This window comes from Atractosteus spatula, chromosome 5 (assembly GCF_055471065.1).
Source record: "Atractosteus spatula isolate fAtrSpa1 chromosome 5, fAtrSpa1.hap1, whole genome shotgun sequence".
NCBI classification, from domain to species: domain Eukaryota; kingdom Metazoa; phylum Chordata; class Actinopteri; order Semionotiformes; family Lepisosteidae; genus Atractosteus; species Atractosteus spatula.
In genome coordinates, this window is record NC_142710.1 from 56,492,938 (window position 1) to 56,517,906 (window position 24,969).

Below are 24,969 nucleotides of genomic sequence, written 5' to 3' on the forward strand. Positions count from 1 at the left end.
AGTTTTAGAACTCAAAATGTATAGAATGCCACAATGATTAAACACTAAATCTGTACATTTCAACTAATTCTGCAACTTACTAAACCAAAAATCTGACAAATGCCTTAAGGGTCTGTATTCAAACCTTACACATTAAACCTTGGTATTCAGTTAATATTTACTTTTTAAGTAAAAAAAACACTATACATTTGTTTGGAACTCTTTATGAATGCAGCCTCAAGCTTTCCTGAACAAAAAAAAGATTTTTCTTAACAGTAGCAAAAATGAATCAGAAATGTTGCTTTACTTCTATGTAGAACTAGGGCTCCCTTGAAATTACTGTGTATTTTCTTAAGCCCATTCTGTTTTATACCAGTACCTCTGGCTGAAAACCTCGATTAGAATCCACCTCTAAGAATCACCATCCAGAAAAAAAGAATTAAACTTACGAACCTATAGAATACCTATATACTGCCTTAACCACTTGGCTTTATTACCTGTTAAAGTTTGCTCACTCAAACTATTAATCAGAATGCAATATTATTGCTAGGGGGAGAAGACATTTTCAAGGCACTGCACCTATACTGCACATGCATGTGCAGCTCTATGACATTTTAAGTATTATTAAAAAATTCTTAACCCCACAATTCCCTAAACTGTTCTATGTCAGGTTCAAAGAGATTACAAGGCAAAGATAGAGATTATAAAAACTCCGCTTTAGTTATTAAATATTCAACAAAAGCTGGTCTGATTTAGTTCCATCTACACACAAACATCTACCTATCTCAGTAAAACAGAATCAAATTTAGCAAAGAAGCAAGACTGTGGACCAAGACAATGCAGAAAAGCACATAAATTAAGCTGCCATGCAAAATTAGTATTTGGAAGGTGATGTGGTAAGAAAACAGAAATTCTAAGTGGCGTTTTCATAGTACCCAGACTCACCTAAACTGTTGTTTTCCTTTATGCTTTTCTCTTGAAGTTGCTCTAATCGTACTGTAAACAATAAAAAAACAGTTTGACTCAAAATCACTGCCATTTCTAAATTCTCAGCTGCAATGTATTTAAAGCTTGAAAACCATGACAAATGCTCAGGCGTAAACGACATTTTTTGAAGTTATTTTTTTGGACATACGTCGCTCTGCAAAGAACAAGCCCGAGATCTGTGAAGGTTTATCAGTTGTAATCTGGGTTGTGGGGATACTGTACAAGCTTCCCAGCCAGCACCCTGGTTTCTTTCAAAAAACAGCGTGATAATCAATTAACTACTGAAATGGCCTCCTCTTCTTTGTACCCTTTCTTATATTCTAATCTTTGGACTCCAGTGCATATATTGATGCTTTAATTACTTTTCGAGACTGCAGGGCCACATTCAGATTAGAGCCAGGTCAATTTAGAAAACGGGGAATAGTAGATTGCGAAAGATAAAAGCCGGATTATATATTAACTACCAGGAAAAAAAACGTTAAAACCACCCGCGTGTCTTTCTGCTTTCCAGCAAGTTTTTCCTCTCTAATTCTAAAACGTGCACATGCTACCCAGCTGCTCCGTTTGCCTCAAGGTTTGTGCCCAAGTTACCTTGCAGAGCAGTGAGCCGCTCGTTGGTGAAGTCGTTGTCTGCCTGCAAGGCCTCGATCCTGGCCTGCAGAGCCTGCTCCTTCTCCTCCATCTCGTCGATCCTGTGCTGCAGCTCTTTCTTCTCGCTCAGCCCCTTCTGCTGGATCTCCTCCTGCCGCCCCTCAGCCAGCTGCTCAGACACACGGCCAGGGTCAGACGCGCTCCTGCCACACCACATCGGCGCATGGAGGCTAACACTGATTTCCTAATCCCACAGCTCCTGTGTAATCAAGGGCTGCAAAGGCACATCACCTTCGTCACTTCGTCAACAAAATTTCGGAAAGATTTTGTTGATGATCCCAGCCGAGATCGGGCCCCCAGCTCGGGTCCCAGCCGAGATCGGCCCCCCAGCCGAGATCGGGCCCCCAGGTCTTCGAAGCAGACCTTGCTGTTCATATTCATCATATTGCAAATACTTCATCTTATCTGTCTCACAAACCTACTTGCCTGCATCCATTTTCCATTTCTCACACCAGTTGCCTAACCGTCTGTGATTAATCGGAGTGCCCTCCACATGTGCACGTACCTTTAACTTGTCAGTAAGGTCTTTGATTTCATTAACAGCGCCGTTGTATTTGTTAGCCAGCTCCCTTAACTCTTCCTGTGTGCGTTCATTCATCTCCTTCAGGTGCGTACACTCATCTTCAGTGTTACTGAGACTCCGCTGAAACGCAAAGTGGTCAATTACAACTCTCCTTTTACTTTGCTGCATACTTGATTAAGTAGTACTTCTACTTCAGTATGAGTATTTTATAGAACAGAACTATAAATCACCCACCATTGAAATCTGATCTTCAATATTAACTGTTAAAGAATGACTCATTATGACTGTCTACAATACTTTTCCAATTGCTGTGACAGAAAACCCTTCACTTGGATGAAATTTGGATCGAGCAGGTCATATATGGAAAGTTAATTAAAAAACTGCTTTCATATGCAAAGTACAAAATAAAAATCCTTACTAGAACTGGTAGGTGGGGAATGCATCACTCTAAACTAATTCATCACATTTTACAAATCTCTCTCAAAAAGCAAAATACACAGATAAGGAAATCCAGGAACACGTTTTGTGGACGTTTGAGAGTAATTTTGCCTACATTTGCTAAGAGGTCTTACACCTGAAACTCACTTCTTTATTCTGTGCCATTGTTGCATTAAAGATGATTAAATAAACAATTTTCAACCATAAAATGGACTTTACTACAAGAGGTGCCGTTCTTTAGATAACAAGAAAAAAATTTAGTAACAGGTTTCATGTTCTGCAGTGCGAAAGTAAGCAGTGATAGCTGGTGGAGGTCATACTAACCTCCACTTCTGACAGCTTCCTGACCACCTCGATTTTCTCCTGAAGAACCCGCCTCAGGGACTCTTTGGCTGTTGTCTCATAGTTGTGTTTGTCCTCCTGTAAGGCTACCAGCTCCTTCCGGATGCCATCTTCTGTTTGGTTCTGGAAGCACAAAGTGACACCATTTTCAAGTGGAAACTCAGCAAAGATGTCTCAGGACCGGCTTTAATTAATTAAATTAATTAATGTATCGCTTACACTTATATAGCGCTTTTCTGGACACTCCACTCAAACATGGTTACACCCCTGCTCTTTTTGAGAAACACCCTGGGATTTTTAATGACCACAGAGAGTCAGGACCTCGGTTTTACGTCTCACCCGAAGGACGTCGCCTGTTTAGAGTATAGTGTCCCCGTCACTATATTGGGGCATTAGGACCCAGATGGACCGCAGGGTGAGCGCCCCCTGCTGGCCCCACTAACACCTCTTCCAGCAGCAATGTTAGTTTTTCCCAGGAGGTCTCCCTTCCAGGTACTGACCAGGCTCACACCTGCTTAGCTTAAGTGTTGCCAGTTGTGAGTTGCAGGGTGATATGGCTGCTGGCAACACTGGCTTTGAAACAATCTAACTTTTATGTGGGTAATGACACCAGAAGGACATCTCATACAAAGAGCAGTAGAGGCCTGAATCTCAGTAACTCGTTTCTAATGGAAACTCTGCAAATCTGAATGCGAAATAATAATTCAAACATATGTGGTAGCTATGCTGTCTTCTAATTTTCAGCAAACCAAGACTGTATGCCTGGATGAAAGACTAACCAAAGAACAAATCAAATATTTTCAAACTGTAAATATGGGAAATCAATAGTGTCAGGATGTTTTTTTTTCTAAATACTGAGCTATCTGAACAGATGTTCTAAAATCAAATCCCCCATACCTAGCAATTTTTGCCTAACGTACTGAATAAAGCTAAAATATTGTGAAAACATCTGTCATTGTCTTGTTTATGCATATACTATGTACCACGATAAAGAAAAAAAGATTAAAAAAAACTGTAACCCAATCTAAAAAAACATCCGCGTTAAAGCACATTCAGATTAATCTTACCATTTTACATGTTAGGCATTATTCATCTGGATACTAAATAACTCTAAATGGCAGATTTCAAATACAAGATACCCATATTATTTTGATAATTTAGAAAAATAACACTTACTTTTGAATATGCTTGCAACTGGTTACCCATGACTTCTAACCTTGAAAGCAATCTGTCTTCATCTATTAAAGCCTGTTGGAAACAAAGTCATATCAGCAATCTAATACCATTTTCACAACAAATTTTCTGACCTCAAGCTGTGTTTTGTGAAAAGCACAGTATTTTCGATTTATATGGAAATCTGTATATACTCACACACTGGACAATGTTTATAATTTTTCTATGGGCCAGAAATAAGATGGTAGATTTGAGATTTCTGTGTAAATCTATTACAGAAAAAAGCACACTAACAGGCAAAAATATTTAGAAATATCCTATGCTGGCCCTTGAAAGCAGTAAGAATAAGATGAGCAGGGTGTTATATGTATTCTGTTTTGGTCTGAAACACTTGCATTCTGGTCACATCATATGCTGTGGGAGGATTATCTTTATTTGAGGATGGATTGAGGCTAACTCTGTTGGGGGCTGAAAGGCACATTCCAACAGTCTGGCAATAGTTCATCAACAGGAAACGCAAGCAAAAGCAATAAACAGTAAGTATACCCCCTGCTCCTCAGACAGACTTAATTTGACGTGGGGTTGCTAATATTTTGTCAAGTCCGTGCACTTGCAAAAGAACATTTTCAAGACTCAAAACACCCATTTATTTTAGTTCCCTCATAGCAGCTGGGACCCTGTGTAGTTCAGTGCTCAAGGTGCACTGCAGCACCTCGAATTAAGCCCGAACTGTTGCTCCCTGACGGGATCCAATTCTACAACGGATCCAACCAGTTAATGAACTTAGCAGAACCGCAACCCATAAACGCTACTGCAGCCCGGTATGAAAATGGCCCGACAGCAGCCTGTGCAGACGGCGTATACCAGTGAAACAGCCCGCAGTATCAGTGGTTACCTGCCAGCTGCTCTCGGAGGCCTCCTGTGTGCTTGCCAGCAATCGCTGCAGGGTGGCCAGCTTCTGCTCCAGCATCTGTTCCCGGTGTAAGGCCTCCTAATCAAAGTCAAAGGGTCGCACAAAACATTAGCTGCAATGCAATACCCAGGGGCAACAATAAACCTTGCCATTTAACTGATTGCATATACAGTTTATGTATTGTTTTTTATGTGCATTTTCCCTCCGATGAGGAATTAACGGATGCTCCTTAATCGCACAAAACTAACCAAATTATAAATGAACCCAGAGGTACTATGTTCTTGAAGTGTTGAACATGGACAAAACATTCCAGTTTGAAAGGGAACAAACCCACACAGTTTTCCTTTTGAACCAGTGGTAACATGGCACACCTTATGCATAGTGTCAGTAAGGTATCTCATTACAATAAGCTGTGCAGATGTTAAGAGGCTTAAAGCACACTGTGCAAAACAGAAATGCAGACTGTCGATCTGTGCTCAAAACGTCTAAAAGTTAATAAAAAACAGAAAAGGCTCAAGAACTATGCAGCACTGAAAATAAAAGGAGGGAATTAATAAACATTGTGAGAAGTCTTTTTATAAGACGGTTAAAGCAAAGTTTGTAATTCAGTTAAAAAGTACCAGAACCCAAGGACAAAAAGTGCTGTTACAACAGAAAAACAGCAGAGGTCAACACTGCACCATACCTGTAGATACTGAGAGAGCTGAAACAGTTCCTGAGAATACATACTGGGAGTATTAGCAGCAACCTGCAGGGTCAAAGGAAATAAGTGTCAAGCACTGTTAAATTCAAAACATATTCATAACACTAATTTCAGACTCAATTCCAGATAAGCTTTTAAACCAACTTCTAACAGATGTTAAAAGTACGGAGGTAATACCTCTTTATATACGATTATATTAGAAATGTAAAACTAGCCAGAGTAGGTTTAGTTCACCCAGGTTTCCACTGGAGAACAATCTGAAAAGGAGTTTAATAAGATGGAGCACAAAGGGAAAATGACATTGCTTTTAAGAAAAGGTCAGAAATACAAGCAATATACAGCTACGATCAACTGAAGCCCATGTATTCCACTACTGTAGCCGTTCTGGAATGTTACTGAATATGAATCAAATGGTTATAACAATATGGTTGTTATTTTGTGCTAGGACATAAAGCTCTGAACTGCTAAGCCACTGGCAGCATCAAGCCTAAAGGATTGAGCTACATGCATTGTGAAACCCTTACAGACACTATGAAATCCAGAGTCACAGGTGCTGCATTGGCTTCCATGTACAATTATGCCACATATGTGAATATTCATTGGATGCACTGGACAGACAGCTATGCCTACTTGTATAAAGTATGGAAAAAATGTTTCTCTTCCTGCTTACAGCTGCTGAAACTTTTTACACTTAATGTTCAAACACGTACTGGGGCCAATCTTTAAAAACAAAGCCGAACGGGAACCGATATCAGACATATTCAGTTTGCCTTTGATCTGATTCGACTGTGCTCTGTACTTTTTAATCCTCAATTTGAGAATGGGCTTCCATCACCATCTGGTGGGAATCCAGGACAAGAGCAATGATACTGGTGAAGATAAAATAGCACTGTAGAACATAACTCATCTTAAATAAAGGCAGATTCTTGGATCTATATATAAGTAGACCATAACAATAATTACCTTTAAAATCATGATTTGATCCAGGTACTGGAGCTCAGGTGGTCTCCTTCGATGTAGACTTTAATCTTATCTACTGTTCTATTATGAATTCCTCCACTTCCACATAAAGATTAAGCAAGACTACGTCTGCACATTTGCCTGTGTCCAATACATCAAATACCAAATGCTTTTTTTGTATAGCAAGATCAAAGCAGGAAGAGAATGGCATAAATTAAAGGAAAGAACTGTGCATTAACTTCCTCATTTAACCAGTGTAAAACAATGTCACAGTAGTTACAGTACAGAAGCACAGGAACAGTGTGCCCTGTTGTTTTTACATACTTTGACAAGTTTTTCTTTTTATCCAATGAGCAGTTGAAGTCTGCATTGCATTTAATATGAGAACTAATTTGTGACTTTTGGAACAGAAGTGGCTCTAACGGGGCTGGTTAAGCTCCATGGCCTGTCAGATCTGTTGAATGTTTTGCAAAGCTGCCATTAGGTGGCACATTGGAGCCACTGCTGAGATTAAAACCAAGAAGCCCAGTTGACGTCAGAGTAGCTCATTGTTATTCAGTATGACACACAGTAAAGTACACTGCTCTGTTGTTACCCTACCCAGTTTTTCAGTTTGACTGTATTGTACCTGATTCACAATGTAATGAAAACTAAGGTTATATGTAAAGTCTTCTTTAAGTCCAATCATAATTAGTGCGAAAATAAGTGCGTAACTGTACTAAAACTGGAAGTTATATAAAGAAAAGAGGCTCATTCATGCTTAAGTACACACAGTTTAAAAAGACAAATAATAGTTTGAGAGAAAATGTGTTCACATGGTCCAATGAAATGGGAAAATATAAAAAGGAAGGGAAATACAAGGAAAATATAGAGGAAGACTCTTTAAACTTCCTAAAACAAACAAAAAAAATGGTTCCAAGTTCCAAACAGGTTAAACCCTGAAACAGGGCAACCTTGCAGAGACTGACTTACCTTATCAACAGGAAGTGGTAATGGCGCTTGGATAACACTGGAAAACACAGAAAAACAAAGGGAATTTTAGTCCAATCTTAACATGTGTACCAAACAAAAAAACTAAGCTTCTATGGTTTACAAGGGCAACACATGAAAAATAAAAGTGAAATGGCAGCTTTACATTCAGTTGCGTAACCTCAGTAAATATTTAACTTTGATAGTTGCCCAGTACTGAGTTTGACTCTAAAAGGGTATGCTGCGAATAGGTGAGGTATTCAACAGTTACATAACAATGGGCAAGCAACCTGGCTTTGAGGAAGAGATTGAAATGATTATAGAACTCAGACTGATCAGTTTGAAATGATAAATAGCTTTGTTTTTCCCTCCAAGTCACTTTGAAAACGGTAAAGACACAGGAAATTCTGTTGACCAGCTCCAACTCTACAGACCTTCACATAAAATCAACAGCAAACAAAATGTCAGAGTTTAAACATTAAGTTCAAATTGATAAAAAGTGTCAAAGTTGTTATATTTTCCACAGATTTAAATTTCCAAAGGTAAACCTAGCAGGCTTATTATAATGTACTTATAAGCTTTCAAAATTTGCTCCTGTACAATGTCTTTTTTGGCAATATGGAAACACTCCAGTCAAACAAATTTTAAAAGCAGTGTATTTTCAGTCTCTCAGCTGTTCCCTAGATAGTTTTTAATAAAATCTGAAAAAATCCTTTAACCGGCACAGAACAGCTTAAATAAATAGCCAAGCAAATGTAATGTCATACTGTGAGGTAAAGAGGTATTAACTTTAAATGGTTTTTATTTCCCAGAGAAGTGAAAAAACATTCTGTTCTGGTTTACTGGGTCAGCCCAGAAAACTTGCTGAACATACCAAGTTCTGAAAATACCAAAATAAGATTCAACCGCAGGACCATTACAGTGGCTCCTAATTCTTAGTTCACAGACACTATTACTCATGTTAAGCTGCATAACATGACCAGGGTCAAAACAGCCAAAAAGTGGTTCTTATCATTGGTTTTGAAAATCATTTCAATTTTTTTTCCCCTCAAGAGCCATTCTTAATGTGCTTTGGCAGACTTGAGTACAAAGTATTATCAGACAAACACTGCTTCATGTCGGTTTTAATTTAAAGCAGCAAAGATCAGAGCTTCACTAGGTGAAAAGAACGGATTTTGCACAGAAAATCCCCTAACCATGTAGTTCCATCCATCTCATCTGGATAGTCTTTTAATAAAGCAGGTCCAGCATTTAAATTCCTTGAATTTCAGACATGGATTCAGCTCTACTCACAGGTCCAAACTCCAGTATTTCTTCCCTTCCACTTCAGTAAGTTTCAATTTTGCATTTGCACGATGAGAATGGAATAAAAAAAATCTGCCAGCAGACGGCATACTAGCTATAACGAACAAACATCCCTTTCATGTGACTGATGGTTGTAGATGCTGATCTCTGAGCTGCCCTTCACTTTCCTCTTCAGCTGAATCTCCTGTATGATTAAGTTCTGTGGTACTAATTCTTTTTGCAGTCCAAGGATTTACCAGTTAACCTTATTTACTTCTTTTTCCTACTGATTTTTTTTGGAACTTGACTGCTTTTAAAAACTTGATCAGAGACATTTTTAAAGATCAGCTTTAGTACTGCATTTGCAGAGATTTAGGGATAATTTGCAAAAATGGCGTTTAATACAGAAAATGTTCCAAGTGTGCCTGTTTCGTCTTAAATAATCTGGTAGTAACCTGGGGGATGTACCCTCTCTGTGAGATTTTCTTCTCTACCGATTTTTTTTTAGAGAATTGTTTTAGGAAAAAAAAAATCCTTTTCCTAAAAAGCAGGAAGGGACAGCTCCAATTGCTGAAAGGTATTTATACACATTTTACAAAAGACCACACACTTTTCACAGCTCTATAAAAAATGTGTGTCACAATGTCAAATTCAGGGCATCAGTTTATCCTTAGTCTATCTTGCTCAAAAGTTTGAATCAAATAAAGAGATATAAGGGAATGGAATATGTTAAATAAGCATAATATTTAGACCCAAGTTAACATTTAGCAAAATGAAGCATGAAATGCCTGGTGTACTACATTCCAGAGATATCTCCCAGCACATGGAAGACAATAAAATAAACTAGTTTTGGAACATTCCATTAGAAACATCAAGCTGTGACAAGACTGGGTATAATGTATAATACTCAAACTGCATAGATGCAGCAATGTACAGATACTGGCATTTCCAAGGGCTGTGAAGATACAATTCTAATGCCTAGTGAAGATCAAGGGTTTAGTATTACTGGGCAATGTTGGATTAAGACTATTGATTTGAGTTCTAATAAACATTGCCTGATATGTCACTGAAAAGTTTGTGGACAGTCAAATCTTTTGGGGAATATATATGTGGGATAATTCTCATCAATTTGTTCTTGCAAATTGTCCGAAGAGAGTTTTTTGTGCTACCACAATATGGTTACATTTCCTGTTAAGCAACTGTGAAAATGAAGAGAAACCTTAGGGACAAAAATTAAACACTCTGTAAAACAGATTTGCAAGTTATCCTTGTTGATTTTATGCTGTGTGCTGGATAGTTTTTAATGTGATGCTTTCTAGTTAAATTAAAATCTAAGGAAAAATAATTACTATAGTGCAGCCTTCAATTGGATGACGGAAGAAATAATGCTGAAGCTCATGAAGTTGCGGAAATCATTGGGCAGAAACCGCAGATTAAAAGTTTAATTTGAAAAAAATCTGATAAATACAATAATTCTCCAATACTTAATGGATGTCGTAATGCAAGTCTAATACATTTTAAGAATGTGCAGAAGCATGGTGCATATAAAATAACAGGCTTTTGGACAAGTTTCGGGTTTACACATTGTATCTTTCTACAACACCCTACTACAAACTAGCTGGGAAGGTTAGATAAAAAAAAGGTCACAATTAACCTTTTCATTTATACAAATCTCACTTAATATGATTGTTATTGAACATAGTCTAACCCAGAATATCCCTTATTGCATAAACCCATTAAAAGTTAACCATAAGCATTAAAAATATACATGCATACTGTAGATCTATTAAATGTTATTGGAGCTATAGATACAAGCTTCCAGTTCAAATTAGCTATAAATGACAACCTTTCCATGAAAGAAGAATCTCAAGAATCCCATTTATGGCTTTGAGACTTTAATTTTATAAAAGACTGCGTCATTGGAATGACATGTATGACCCCTTCTGGACCCAAAACAGATGCACATTAAGAGAATATGATTCGCTTCCTTATTAAATATGGTTTTTAACATGACTTAAAGAAAATGACAACATCTACAAGTAACAGAAAAGTGCAATTACAGCTCCAAAACGGAAAGCATAGCATCAAATAATTTATGTGCAAGTCCTTCTGTGGATCTCGGCAAGTTAAGACCCAAGAACAGTGAAGTGTGAAGTACTGGAATCTTTGCAGAGATCCTGGGGTTTAAACAAGTAATTGCGGGGCCAATTCTGATTGCTTCCTGAATTACTGAATAAGTCTATTTCTATAGCACTAGCTTTAAATAAATCAGAAAAAAGTGAATTTTAATGAGGGCATTCTTAGGGATAACTATCAGGATTTTACATTTGTCCCACCATTCAGCAGCTTGTATACAAACACTCCACGCAATTATGACAGAACTGTGCACTGCCAGAAAGCAAGCAGAAAAGGCATCTAGGCAAAGAGGAAACAAACAGCCTCTCATTTTGGCATTTTTGTAAAACCTAATACAACTTTTGACAATCAAATCTTTTGACCAGAATATATTTCTGGATATATAAGAAATAAGTAAGCATATGCTTCTAAACTGCCTTGAATAGAATAATTTTACAAGAAATGATATTTGAATAACAAGGTCAGAAGTAAGAATTTTTATGATATGAGAAGATTACAAAATGCATCAAAAGAAGCTTAGCGTGGTTGAATTATCTTCTGCAGATGGTGATGTTTTTTCCTCTCCGAAATTAATCTCTGTGGATTCTGGGCAGAGTCCCTGTCTGGATAAAGATGCAATATCCTTCTTGGTTACGTTTCAGAGCCTTTCCTTAGATGCAATATTACGACTATAAATTAGTCCTCTCCTCCCACAAGACAACAAGCAGTAGCAGACGTTGCCACAGAGTTCTTAGCATCACTTGTGGTTGCAGCCCATAGCTCTGGCCACATTCCAAAGACTAATGCTGTTTAACGACGAGCAGCGTGCTTCTAAAAGTGTTTACCATTTCCTTTTGTAAAATCTCTAGTTGTTGTACTTGAAATTGCCATAGTGCTGTGGGCTCCTTAACAGTGGTAGAAGACGAATCAAGATATTCTTTAAAGAGGCATAAAGGCCTAGACTGAGAACAGCTAGAGGAAACATTTGCAGCACACACAATGTAAATAACATAAAAAGCTGCTTCCTCTTTCTGCTGTTACTATTAAGATCTCCTCTGAAGAGCATTTTGCCTCTTTTAATTTATTCCTTTGACATGCTACCTAACTCAATATTATGGATTACAATCTATATTTCAATTTTATTTGATGAGAATACCTCAGGAACATCATCCCAAGAGTGTTTTAGCTACACCTCAGCCATTCTCAAGCATGCTAAGAAGTGGCAAGATTAAAAGAAGATGTCTTTCATGCAGCCTGATGACAAGATACCTAAAGTGATAACTAAAACGCAAATCGTATTCAAGAAGTTCACATATTCAGGCCGTGTTTACAGGACGCTGGAAAAATCAAAAGTATTTTGTTGTATTCTGCACAGCTACTACCCAAAAATATTGTATATACATTTGAGTGATATTCATGTACTTTAAAATATATAAAGGATTGAAAAATGTATACAGTAAACCACAGATTAAGAGCGCTTGGTCATTGTTAAAGGGAGAATATGGAGGCTTAAAACAAAACATTGTGCTTTTTCTTTACCATGACTTAATCTTCATCTAAATCTGGACACTGAAGAAAAACTCATTAATCAAGGTTTTCACTGGATTTCTGATCAGATTTGCTTCCAACACCCTTACTGGTGAGTGACCTATGTAAATACTCAACTCAAGAACTGTTCTGAATATAAGATGCCTTGCACAGGTGTGAGAATGAGTTAATTATGAGATCAAATGGCTGTACTATTAACAAAGGAGTATGACTGTATGAAGCCCAAGTTGAGAAACTTAAAATGGGATCATTTTAAATTACAAGTAGACAATCTTAATCTCAGTAAGTAGGATGTCCCCACACATAATCTGGCAATTCTGAAGAAGCCCCTCTGGCATTACAGTGGGAAAACTGGATACTCTGCACACACCTAGTTTCCACATATTTGGCAGCTCTTATAGATCTGCAGCCAAAAAGAGCCGCTTGTGGAAAAACCATCTGTCAATGGAAGATGACCCCTAAATCACTGCTGCTTTCGAAGCTCCACACTGTATTCTAGCATCAACAAAGTCAAAATACCTCCAAAAGCACAGTATTTTCGACTAAAAGCCAAATGTATATATTTGGTTCTATTATTAGACAACGTTACTGCTTTATGCATTACATGAATTAAATTTAAAATAATCTGTTTGCTTACACAAAATAAGTCAAATGGTGTCTGAATTCCTGATCGCCCTTCTAATAAATGACAAAATACTTTTGCTCAACTTAATGATCACATCATGTCCTACAAAAATCCAACTATGACCTTTAACTCCACCAAACAAGACCGTTTTTAGAAGACAATAAGGCAAAATTGGTGAAAAAAAAAACAGCAAATGAGACATCCTATCAGGGCACACAGCACAAACTGTCAGGGATGTTAACATTTAGGCCACTAAAGAAGGATCCTTTATATTCTTAGATTATTTTCAGTATAAATAAAAAAGCTAAAATACAGTGATCGTGTCAAAGTGCATATAACTAGGTTTAATTCTACTTGTTTTTAATATAGCACAAACACTCAGATTTGGTCTTTATTCTCACTCAGGGGATGTCAAGCTTCTGAATACGATGCATTATAATTAATGGGACAGTTGACCAACAAGTTTCAAGTAACAGCATTCCAATAATACTCAAGGACAGAACTAAGTCTTCATTTTAATGCTGCCAAACTTCATTATCTCTACATTTCTGTGAATTCATCCTTTATTCAGTGTGCTTGTAGCTCAACACCTGAGAACATGAGGTGGCAGTTTTTCTTCCAACACACAAGAGCAAATCTAACAACCTTAAGCTAAAGTAAACCCTTTTAACTTAACAGTCTCAGAAGTTTATCAAAAATATTGCTAAACATCAGGAGCTGCTAGACCAACTCAATCTTAAAAAAACTTTTGAGTACAAAACAAATGCTACGTTTTTTTACTAAAATTGAGTCATTGTCTTGGAATTCAGTTTTGATCTAAATGTTGTATACGTAAATTGAAACAAAATATTCAAAGCAGACACAGCAAAGGGAGAAAAGAAAGAAACTCACTCCGATCGTCTCCGGGCTTCCATGCCATCTGGTAGAAAGAGCTTGATTGTAGACACTATGCACCCATGGGTAACTACAAAAGAAAAGCAAAGACAAAATTATAGGGATACAAGCACAGGTGTAACCTAAGCATATGTGGTACATTCTTGAGGAAAATAGTTTTCTAAATCTTGCAACTTTGGATTTTGAAATGGTAAAGAAAATAAGGTTACCGGCACTATCTACATGAACCCATATCATCTTGTCTGCATGTGAGATGCACAGCACAGTGTTGCAGTGTTTATATTGGCCAATATGCATTTCTTCACCTCTTGTTGTTACACACTCAGGACAACTTCCTCTTGAATAGCTACACAAGAGTGATATTTTCAGTGAAACTGCTGTTGTCATGCAGTGAGACTTGTATGGATGATGCAGTGTTCTATAGATTTTAAAAATCTGGAAACTGAACTGGGGCATTTAGGGTGATTTTTCTTTTATATAGAGAACACTTTTTTCCTACATCTAATACTAGTGGTTCAAGCAGGAAACCCCAAAAAAGGATAAGCCATAAGGGATTTTTATTCAAAGCAGATAATTGAAATTAAAGAGAGCCTGGGATGCAATGGAGCCAATCTCTTAGCTCTCTAAATCTGATTAATTGAAAGGCACACTGGCATCAGGAGTTCGGCAGAGAATCACAATCTCAGCAATTCCAAACTCCAGTGGAAACTAGGTATCAGAGGGCAGATAGCATTTGCGTTCTCTGGCACGTATTGTGCCCCTTGCCCTCTGCCCTCTGGAAGTTCCCACCTGATAAGTTACACTGGAATTAAGCTGCTATTTTTGATTGTGAAAACAGCCATTTCACCTCCACATATTACAACATTTTTAGGCCAGCAAACAGCTATCCACTAAGTTTCAAAGCCATTCTGTGCTTTTCTGCCAAGGAACTGACATCATAAACCACCCACAGCATTTTAGAAAGCAAATGCAGCATATTTGTTACAGCCCTGCCTTCTTTCCTAGTTCAAAGCCTATTTGTCTTAATACACAGAACAGTAAATTCTGTAACACTCAGACATTACTGCATCTAAGCCTTTTCATCATACTGTTTAATCAATAATGAGGTTATTTTATGGCAATTTAACAAATACATGATAAAGATTTGATATTTCAAACACAGTTTGCTTTAGAGTGTTTTTCAACCAGGAGTCCAGGGATCCCTGTGGGCCATCAGACTCTGCCCAGATGGTCCCCAAAAACATCTTTCTACCCCACTTCTAGTGCATCTGCTCTGACCATGCAGAAGGTGGATCTTTTGATTTGAAATTCAGTTGAAATGCTTTAATTATTAGATTGAGGATATATGGGGGTCTCATTGAGACGGATTTCTTCAAAAGGCAATGATACACTCAGAAAATACTGACAACTCCCAGTCAGTCTGTAGGCTGTGATCAAACAGAATTAGAGCGTCACCACTAAGGGGAGCTATTCACTTGGCATGATTCACAAAATGACAAATATTAAGCTTTCTAAAACTACTCAATCACATTACAGATAAGTTTTCTGCAAGCAAAGCAAGTTGAATCTGTAATTTGCTAATTGCCCTAGCCATTCCAATGGTTTTACAATTCTCCATCTCTCCTAAATTCAAAAGGAATGGAATGCTTTTTGCTAATAAGCAGTTAATTTAAAAACGGAGAAACAAAATGGAAATAAACTCAAATGAATGAGTACAAGGGTGACCTATTATAACCAAAACTGGAGAACCACCCGGACACTATGAGTGAAAAGAAATTCTTCTACCAGCCCTGGTGAAAATCAAAGCTGGTGGATCAATAATAATGACAGTCAAGTCCACTTACCTTTGCGAGTGTTCTCCGTCACATCAACCCCAAACTGGATGATGTCCCCAGACAAGACTTCACAAGGTGGGCTCTCCTCTGAACCCCTACTTAAGCGCTGGCTGTTGATGAAGGTGCCATTGCTGCTCTTTGTGTCCTGGAGATAGAACTGAAAGGAACAGTACAGGGTCACTTTCCGAAGCTCCAGCCTCTCTCTTCGCAGAACGCATCCTGACCCGATCGAAGCGATGTATGGCCTATCCAAACCTAACTCATGTACACCCTCCCTTTTAACCTTGACACTTTGACAAGTTGCTGTGAACGGTCACTGTCTTTTTGTCTCTCAGTGTCCGAAAGGTTAAGCCTAGCTTTCCCCTTGATATCTAATTGACACGAACACAGGAAAAACTAGGGACTCTTGCTACCTGATATTTGTATTTATTACAAGCAAAGGAATTAATATTAATTAATAAATCCGTTAAAATTTCACTTCATTGGATAATTGTATTAAAGTACAATACTGAAGCCAACAAAAACATTGATGACCAAACTAGCTTCAAAGTAACTGCATTTTAAGAAAAGGTGTATAGCAATTCCAAGTGACATCAAAAAATGAGACAATACCACTTCACGCAAGAATTACACACTTTCGATAAACTAGGAACCTGAGAGTGGAAGACTTTGCATATAAACTTTAGACAAAGAACATAGTTCAGAAAAGAGGTTTATAATCTAAGAAAGTAATATAAATATTAGTCATTCACAGTTTACGTGGTCTAAATCTCATGTATTTAGTGACACAGAACAGACAAAATCCTCAGGAGAATCCCAACTCTTCTTTACAACAGGAATCCCACCTACATGAGGTACATTCGCCATCATTCAACACAACTTGCACGTATACACAAAGTTTCACAGGGGGCCAAATGGTATAAAGTAAGTTAAAATGGATAGCCTTGTCTAAATCAAACAGACACAAAGCCCGGCTGCTCTCTCTTTCTCACCTAAGGAGTTCCAAAGTCAGCTCTAATAATACCTGCATTAAATCAGAACTGATTAAAATAACAGGTTGGTAGAGACCTAATCGGTACTGCCAAATTCAAATGACAAGGGGGAAAATCCCATTTATGAAAACCCAGTAGCAGTTTATAAATTTCTTTCTCATGTGGTATTATTTTTTCAGGCTCCACTTTTAGACTTAGCTGGGAAGTATTGTAACAGCGCACGAACGCTCTTAAGAACAAGAGGCAAGTAAGCTGTGCTGAAGACAAATTGAATGTGACATCATACATACAGGCCCCCCGACTGCATCTTTCAGGGGAAAAATTCTGCTGCAGTAAGTCACTGAAGGTAGTAAATTGAACAAGACAGCTGGAGCTATCAATGTTTTTGAAGATAATTAAAAAATTGCTAAGGAACAAGATTGTGAATTTCATGTGAAAATGGTTGTATTGTCTCTTTTCTAGCTTTTGCTTTCCAGCTTCGCTTTTTTCTTCTCAAACTTAACGGCTCACCTGCCTTTCCGAAACCAGGCTCATGAAGGTTAATTAAAGTTATTGCACTGACTCATCTATTCATAACCAGTTACCTTTATTTACTCAGCGTGCAGCCTGAGAAAGCAGGCTACTTGCAAGTACAAATCTGCTAGAAAGAGTAACGTAATCTTTGGATTTAACCTCACAAATCCTAGTAATGGAGGATCAGGCGATGAATAATAAACTTAACACGTGCATGAGTACATATTGCATCACAGCAACAGTCAATGTTCTGCTGCATCAGACCCCTATCTCCCTGATAATTAACCAGATAATCGGTGCAGGCAGCTTCTTGTGTGTGGTGTACAAAATGAAGGCAGTTCTCAGCACGAAAAAAATCTCTAATGCCCATTTCTAATCATTTTTTTATATACAGTGCCTTAAAACGTGGCTTCTCAGAGCACTTTACAGTAAGAAAGGACAGCAGAATTACAAAAGACAATAACGGTTTACATACAGTAAGGAAAGGGGCAGACAAATCCAGTTAAATAAAACCCATCCTAAAGAAGAAGGTTTTGAGTCTTGATTTGCATGTGCTCAGGGTTTTGTCACTACTAATAAATTCTGAATGAATGTCCAAATGTGTGCTATACAGGAAAGCCTCAGTGAAATGGACGTGTAATGGATAAAATCTACTAAGATTATTTTTTAACAACATTAAACCAATATGCATAGATTTCAAATTCAAGGAATAACAACAAGGTATCCTACCTGTATAGGAATAACATAGGTATCCTATACAGGTAAGTTAATTGCTTATAATGGTTGTAGTTTGTGTTTCATATGCTTTAACGACTTCTATACAGTATATTCTGATGTGAAATAAAGAGTTCGTACATTGCTAATAAAGGCACAGGCACAATTTTCATTGTGTTGAGTGTGGGGAAAAAAAAGTCAAACAATCCAGAAAGCATTCATAGTATATATTGTTTTCTCATGATAATGTATTTGGACAAAAAAAATGATTTAATGGACATTTGGAAATGATAAACACCTCTTTCTCCCCCTATCAGACTTAAACTGAGGGTTTACTATACTTTAAATTGAATTCCAAAGAAAAAAAGCTGAATTCCCCTGCTGCTGGAAGTAGGCAACACAAACAATATTATTCACTAACACACTATGCTTCAACATCCCGCAAAAACAGCAACCAACTGAAAACACTGATCAAATGTCCTAATAACCAGTCTCACACCTTGAAGTTGATCTCGCACTTCCACCCTTACACTATAATTAAGATCTCTCCATTAGCTTTTCAAACACACGGATCTCATGTAATCACTGTGTGGATAAATATCAAAGTCCTTGAAATGCAAGCCAAACACTGGGAGAACTCTTTGTGTATTGTACTGTGACACAAGCTCAAGCCATGAGCTGGACTGAAGGTGGGCAGTGAACTATGACTCTGGACACACAGGCACCAGTCCAGCCAAAGGGCAGCAGTGGCTCTGGGCACTGGGCCTAACTGCCAGTCTGTTAGCAATAATAAATAACTGAAGTGCTTCCCATTCCAAACGCCACACACAGCAATTCTTCTTACCAACTTTGAGCCTATGAAGCAGAGTTTATCCCAGATGGGAGCCCCCCTGCGTGACACTGGATTATAGCAATTCTCGAGTTCGGTTTCACTTGCATGCATTTGTGTGAAAAGAAACAAAAAAACTTGTGTTGTGGATTACTGTATTCACAATTCACACGCCATGAAACTGTTTCCGGAATGTCGGCTTTTGTCGCAGCATAAACGGGCGACTTGCGCTTTGAGAGAATTCATGCAAATGCTTGCGGATGTTAAGGAAAGCTCTTTGCAAGCTGTTAAAATAGACAGCGTGTCGACATAAGACACAAAGGTTACAGACAAGAGGAAGCTACAGGAGGTCATTTGGCTCATCTAGTGCATGTGGTAGTTTTCAGCCAACTGATCCAAGGAGCTCAGCCAGCTGTTTTTTGGAGGAAGCCACGGTATAGGCTTCAACATAACTTGTTCCACACTCCCACAACCAACTTAAATATTTAAGAGACAAAGGCAACATACAAGGTGTGCACAGGCAGCACATGGGGCATTTAACAAAATCGCTGCTTCATTAAACTTCAGAAGCATGCCATTTCCAGTGTAACACACCAGGTATTATGATTCTATCGTTATTCTGTCAGTCAATTCTGCATCATTTATTCCAGCCTTTTAGTCACACAAAGAATTTAACTAACATTGCACGTATGATCGGCTCCACCCATCCAGTATACCTGACTCACAGTACTCCAAGTGCGCAAAAACAAAGCAGGCTTGCCAAAGGGCTTATCAAAACCTTCTGCCACATCATACTGAAGTGTCTGTTCAAATCTAATCTGACGTTTAAGTCTTTCTGCTCCATTTAGGCTGTTCTCACTTTAACAAAACAAAAAACTGACACTCGTCTCTGACGCTAACAGAGCACTGGCAGAAGAAACATGATCACTGTGCAGCATGCTAGAATTCATGTTCAGTCCCCATCAGAATCCAGGATTCATTTTCCATCAATATTTGTGAAGGTCTTTTTTAACTCATTTTTAACACTGGCTATAATCTACTGGGAGAGACTCCGAGATCACCTTCTGATTTGAAAAAAAGTCTACTCCAGCTGTCTGAAAATTTGGCTGTTTTCTGACCTTTGCAAATACAAATCATGGTAATGTGGAATGAAGTCTGCTACACAGATTTCTTCACTCAATGTTCATGCTTCTGAGAAAGAAAAGTTTACAAAACCTATTTAAGATAATCTAACCTTCTTTTGAGGTGTAAAAGTCACTGATCTAGTCAGAGAGTGGAGAGATCCTGTGCTTTGTAGAAAATTTAAAGGGAATACCACAGAGTTTTCTTCATTTGCTCATGTCTTCTGCTCCTTGCCTTGGGACTTTTGTATTCCTGTTGGTGTCTTTTAGTTAATGCTGCAATACAGACTTCTCCATCCCTGATCACCTTTCAACACCTCGTCAGAACGCAGTCTAGTCCACACAGCAAAGCTCAAACCCTTCTTTCCCAGCACACACAGCCTATATTCAGCACTGCACTGCTTGACCTGTAGTGCAGATCCAAGGCTGAAGCTGTGGGACCTGCCTGTTTTGCCATTGAGCAAGACACCTCCATTCACAGTGCTTCATTAAAACACATTAGTATCTATTAATACAGCAGGGTAAGTCATTTTGGATAAATGCATCAGCCCAGTGAATAACAGTACAGGGGCATCTTTCATATTCTAGTGCAAATTCTTGAGCAGTCATATTTATGGTTTTAATATTTGCTCACCTTACCTTCCTGTGCATGTCAATTACTAAATCCGTAACTATTTGTTCTATATCTCTTATTTCGGTATAGTGTTGGAAGAAGAGCTGAGTATATCACTCTGCTTGCTGCATTGTCACTTTCATATGAACACTGTGATACTCATTTAAAAATGACAATTATTTAATAGAAAACACTGCCAGAAATGGTTAGAAATCATTGCAGTGTCCACACATCAGCTAGGCAACTCATGTTTCAAAAGTCATAAATGTCTTCTACAAACATTAAGTACAGAATCTATTTTAGAAGTGAGAATTGTAATCTTACACTGCAAATTACAAACTTCCTCTAATTACGATGGGTTTACGATTATTGGTCAGTAGTAATGCTATTAATTTCCTACATTAAGTCCACAGAACTGTTTCAGGTCATATACATCAGCACTATGCTTTCACTTATAGGCTTTTCTAAACAGCCAAATGATGGCAGATGCCTATAGATGGCAAATGCTTTTCTGCTGAAAGCCAGGAGCAGTAAATAAAACCACTTGATGAGAAGCCAGTTAATCATCAGGTCACCGGATGGCAATCTGACAGTGCCCTGCAGGACTAATGACTACAAACACAGGTGTGTTAGAAACAAAGTGTGAAAAGCACCGCACCAAACCAATAAGGCCAGTGCAGTGCTTCGTTTCAGAACGTCAACGGACTTGAAAAGCTGTTAACTTAGCTCCTTTAAAACAAAGGTGTTTTATTACAGCTGGATCTGCGTTCTGAAAGACCTAAATTCCACAATGAGCTCAATCACGGAGAATCCAAGTGGTCGCCTACCAACAGCATTTGAACAGCTTACGGGAAATAGATAGTGCTCACTTTCTGATTTTAAACTCCACATTACCCACGAGTCCATCCTCTACATTACATTGAGCATATGAACAAATTGCTAACCAACAAAGGCTTAATGAGATGCCCAAAGCAATCTTGACAATCCGAACGGTTATATCCAGCTTTGCCTGCGAAATTCACACATCTGAAGTGGTATTGGAGGGACCCCAAAATTGTTTCTGTAATTGCTTATCCTTCACGGGGCCCTTGACATCTCCTTGAAACTGAACCACTGAAATTAATTCCAAGCACAGGTGATGCACGCTGTTAACATGCAGCTGATTAAATTCCAAGCCGTGTCATTTAAATATACTGTACACAAACAAGAGCTGTTCGTTTGGCTAAATGCTTTATAACACCCATGGCCAATAAAAGAGTATTTTGGATACAATGGTGTCTAATCTTGTATGCTCCCAGAATCCAGACAACTGCAGACACAGTACCAGACTAAACAATTAGCAGAAAGAAAGTGTTTGGGCTGTGGAACCAATGTCCTGTCACATCCCGCACACTGACACGACTCCTCACTCAAACAGCATACTTCACATAGGCTTTACAGGACAAGCAACTGAATTTACCCCTTCTGCATAGCAGAAGTCTGAAGAAATCTTACATTTCAGACTATTGCAATAAGAAAACTGGGAGATACTTAAGGAGACCAGCAATCAGATGTACCACAGTGCCAGATAGATCAGGAGCACCCCAGCACTGTTGAGATCTGGCTATGAAACTGAAAACATATAGGATTCGTGTTTTACTTTTTAATATTAGACAACAGGTGACAAAGGGTATTACACAGTGACTCAGCCTTTGGACTGTGTCCAACCGAGGCCAAGGAGGCATCAATATTGTAAATCTGGAAAGTATTTTACATGTTAAAACCAAGGTTTTCTCCTACCATATTTGATGCAAGACCCATGTATAGACCACGGTGAAAATCCTAATAAAAACATACTGACACCCATATGCTAATGTATGATGTTTTCCTAATTTTAAGAAAAAGCATATTGCACACAAATGGATTGTAAAGGTAAAAAATTGTGTTTATCAATTTTATTCTGTGTTTATTCTTAAGGCTGTGCTGTTCCAGCCTTCACACCAGGTCTGAGCAAGACAATGTGTTTCCCGCTGCCACCGTAGGCAAACTGTTTACTTTGTGATGGATGTCTAAGAAAGGAAATAAGCTTGCCTGAACCAGGGGTTAAAACTACATCGTTCCTTAGATCCTTCATTTAAATTAGTATCAGCTTTGTAACAATGATCTACTCATAGGTGCATTTTACGTATTATTCCACAACTATCCAAAGTTGCAGTTTTGGCTGTGCCAAACCTCTTGTGTACTATACCATTCCCAATACATTTTAATAAGTGATGTTTCAATCCCACACAAAGGATAATTATGAACAAGTACTGAAAAACTCTTATGTCCAGATCTGCTGTGAAACAATCTGAATCATTCATCAAGTTTAGGCTTGTGACCAAGGTAAACATGCAGCTGACCAGCTTAGATTCATCATCCAAATTGTTCTTACTTCATAACACCACACCACACCTGGGAACATACCAGGAAAAATCTACTTAGCACAATGCACTCACAAAAACCAATAATGAATCTTACATTTCACCATAGATCATCCAAACCACTTTTGACATCAATACTTTTCAGGAGTAAAAATAGCTAATATTACTTGACTCCCAATATCACTATACAGGAAGCTCAACATTCATTGTTTAAACAGCTGTAATTAAACCTTACACATGCAAGTCAACCCTACCACAGACTGGTGTGAATCTGACTTTATGACTGCCAAATAAAAACATTAGGACAACATCACTCACTGTTTAAAATATCCCACTGAGCTTAGGTTAAACATTTTAAACAAATGTGGCCATGAAGGTGGCTCATAAGAAACAAAGGTTTCTAGGAACCAAAATATCCAGAACACATATACAGCCATGTTCTGTGTAGCTCTGATTATGTAGGCACAACAAAAAATAGCCAGCTGGCTTAACTTCACATTCTAAGATATACTTCAATGTCTGACAGGAGTTACAGCACAGCACAAACACTTGAAGGCTTAAATCCAATTTTTTTTGGAAGTCTCAAATCCAGCTCTGTACAACATCTCTGCAGTGATTATTTTGATTTCAAGTCTATTTCCATCATCGTTCACCCTTGTAAGCTGCAGAACTCTACAGACCAGCCTTTCACAGTCTGTCATTACTGCTCAGTTCGGAATGAAACGTGATTAAAAAACCTTCAGCCATTAACAAACCACTGGAACTAAAACCAAAAAAGATAAAAGCTTAGTTATGAGTTAGCTATTAAAAAGAGAACAGGGGGGGTACAAGAACACCAACTGTGCAGTTCAGCAAAAACAACACTAAATGGACGCCCTTTCTTTGAGCCTCTTATATCTATTCCCTGCTTCACTCTTCCCAAATTCTGTGCCAGCAGCCATTTCATTGAATACACCTTTACACTTTGTTTAATCTATCCATTCTCTAACTGCTTTACCCAGTACAGGGTCACAGGGGACTGAGTGGGTGCTTATCTTGGCTAGCAAAAAAACACAGCAGGGTACACCCTGGGCAGGACGCCAGTCCATCATAGGGCATACAGACACTGACACTCACTCACACCAGGGCCAGTTTTTCCCAGAGGCCAATGAACCTACCAGACGTCTTTGCCACTATGGGGGGAAACCAGAGTATGCAAAGGTAAAGCCCATGAACATAGGGAGAACATGCAAACTCTACACAGACAAGTACCCCATGTCTGGAACTCAACTCGGGGCCCAAGAGCTGGGAGGCAACAATGGCTAAACGCTGTACTTTTCAGTATGCTCTAACTGTTTCTTCTATAGGGGTGGTACGGTGGCTCGATGGTTGAGGATCTGCGCCTGTGGCTGGAAGGTTGCCGGTTCGTATCCCGCAGCCGGCAGAGGAATCCTACTCCGTTGGACCCCTGAGCAAGGTCCTTAACCCCAACTGCTCCAGGATGCATCGTATAAATGGCTGACCCTGCACTCTGACCCCAAGCTTCTCTCCCTGTCTGTGTGTCTCATAGAGAGCAAGTTAGGTATGTGAAAAGACAAATTCCTAGTACAAGAAATTGTATGTGGCTAATAAAGTGATCTTATCTTATAATGTCTTCTCTCGGCCAAGAGTGATGAGCCCCGTCCCTCTCGTGGGGAGGATGAGCAAGAGGAAGCAGGCATGGCTTGAGCAACCCGGCTGTCTCTGCCCCACTGCGCCAGCTGTGAGCGGCTGCCTGGGAAACCCCATTCACGGCCGGGCGGGGATGTGACCAAAGCTTGGGCCCGGAAAGCCTGCACAACACCACTCAAACGGAGCTCCGAGTGGA

General features: G+C 38.7%; 1 protein-coding gene across 5 annotated transcripts in view; it reads right to left on the reverse strand.

Moving 5' to 3' along the window:
* Positions 1 to 24,969, reverse strand: part of slmapa (sarcolemma associated protein a) — a 68,622-nt gene that overhangs the window by 29,870 nt on the left and 13,783 nt on the right. For 4 of the 5 annotated variants that reach the window (XM_088915433.1, XM_088915434.1, XM_088915435.1 and 1 more), the window contains exons 2-11: positions 15,949 to 16,096; positions 14,102 to 14,174; positions 7,642 to 7,678; positions 5,692 to 5,754; positions 4,989 to 5,084; positions 4,097 to 4,168; positions 2,903 to 3,043; positions 2,123 to 2,260; positions 1,558 to 1,726; positions 925 to 975 (exon numbers count right to left, since the gene is read on the reverse strand). In XM_088915433.1, coding sequence (XP_088771559.1) covers positions 925 to 975; positions 1,558 to 1,726; positions 2,123 to 2,260; positions 2,903 to 3,043; positions 4,097 to 4,168; positions 4,989 to 5,084; positions 5,692 to 5,754; positions 7,642 to 7,678; positions 14,102 to 14,174; positions 15,949 to 16,096 — 988 coding nt within the window. Of the gene's footprint in view, positions 1 to 924; positions 976 to 1,557; positions 1,727 to 2,122; positions 2,261 to 2,902; positions 3,044 to 4,096; positions 4,169 to 4,988; positions 5,085 to 5,691; positions 5,755 to 6,672; positions 6,688 to 7,641; positions 7,679 to 14,101; positions 14,175 to 15,948; positions 16,097 to 24,969 lie in introns of those variants that run through there. The other variant, XM_088915437.1, reaches the window with a different exon arrangement.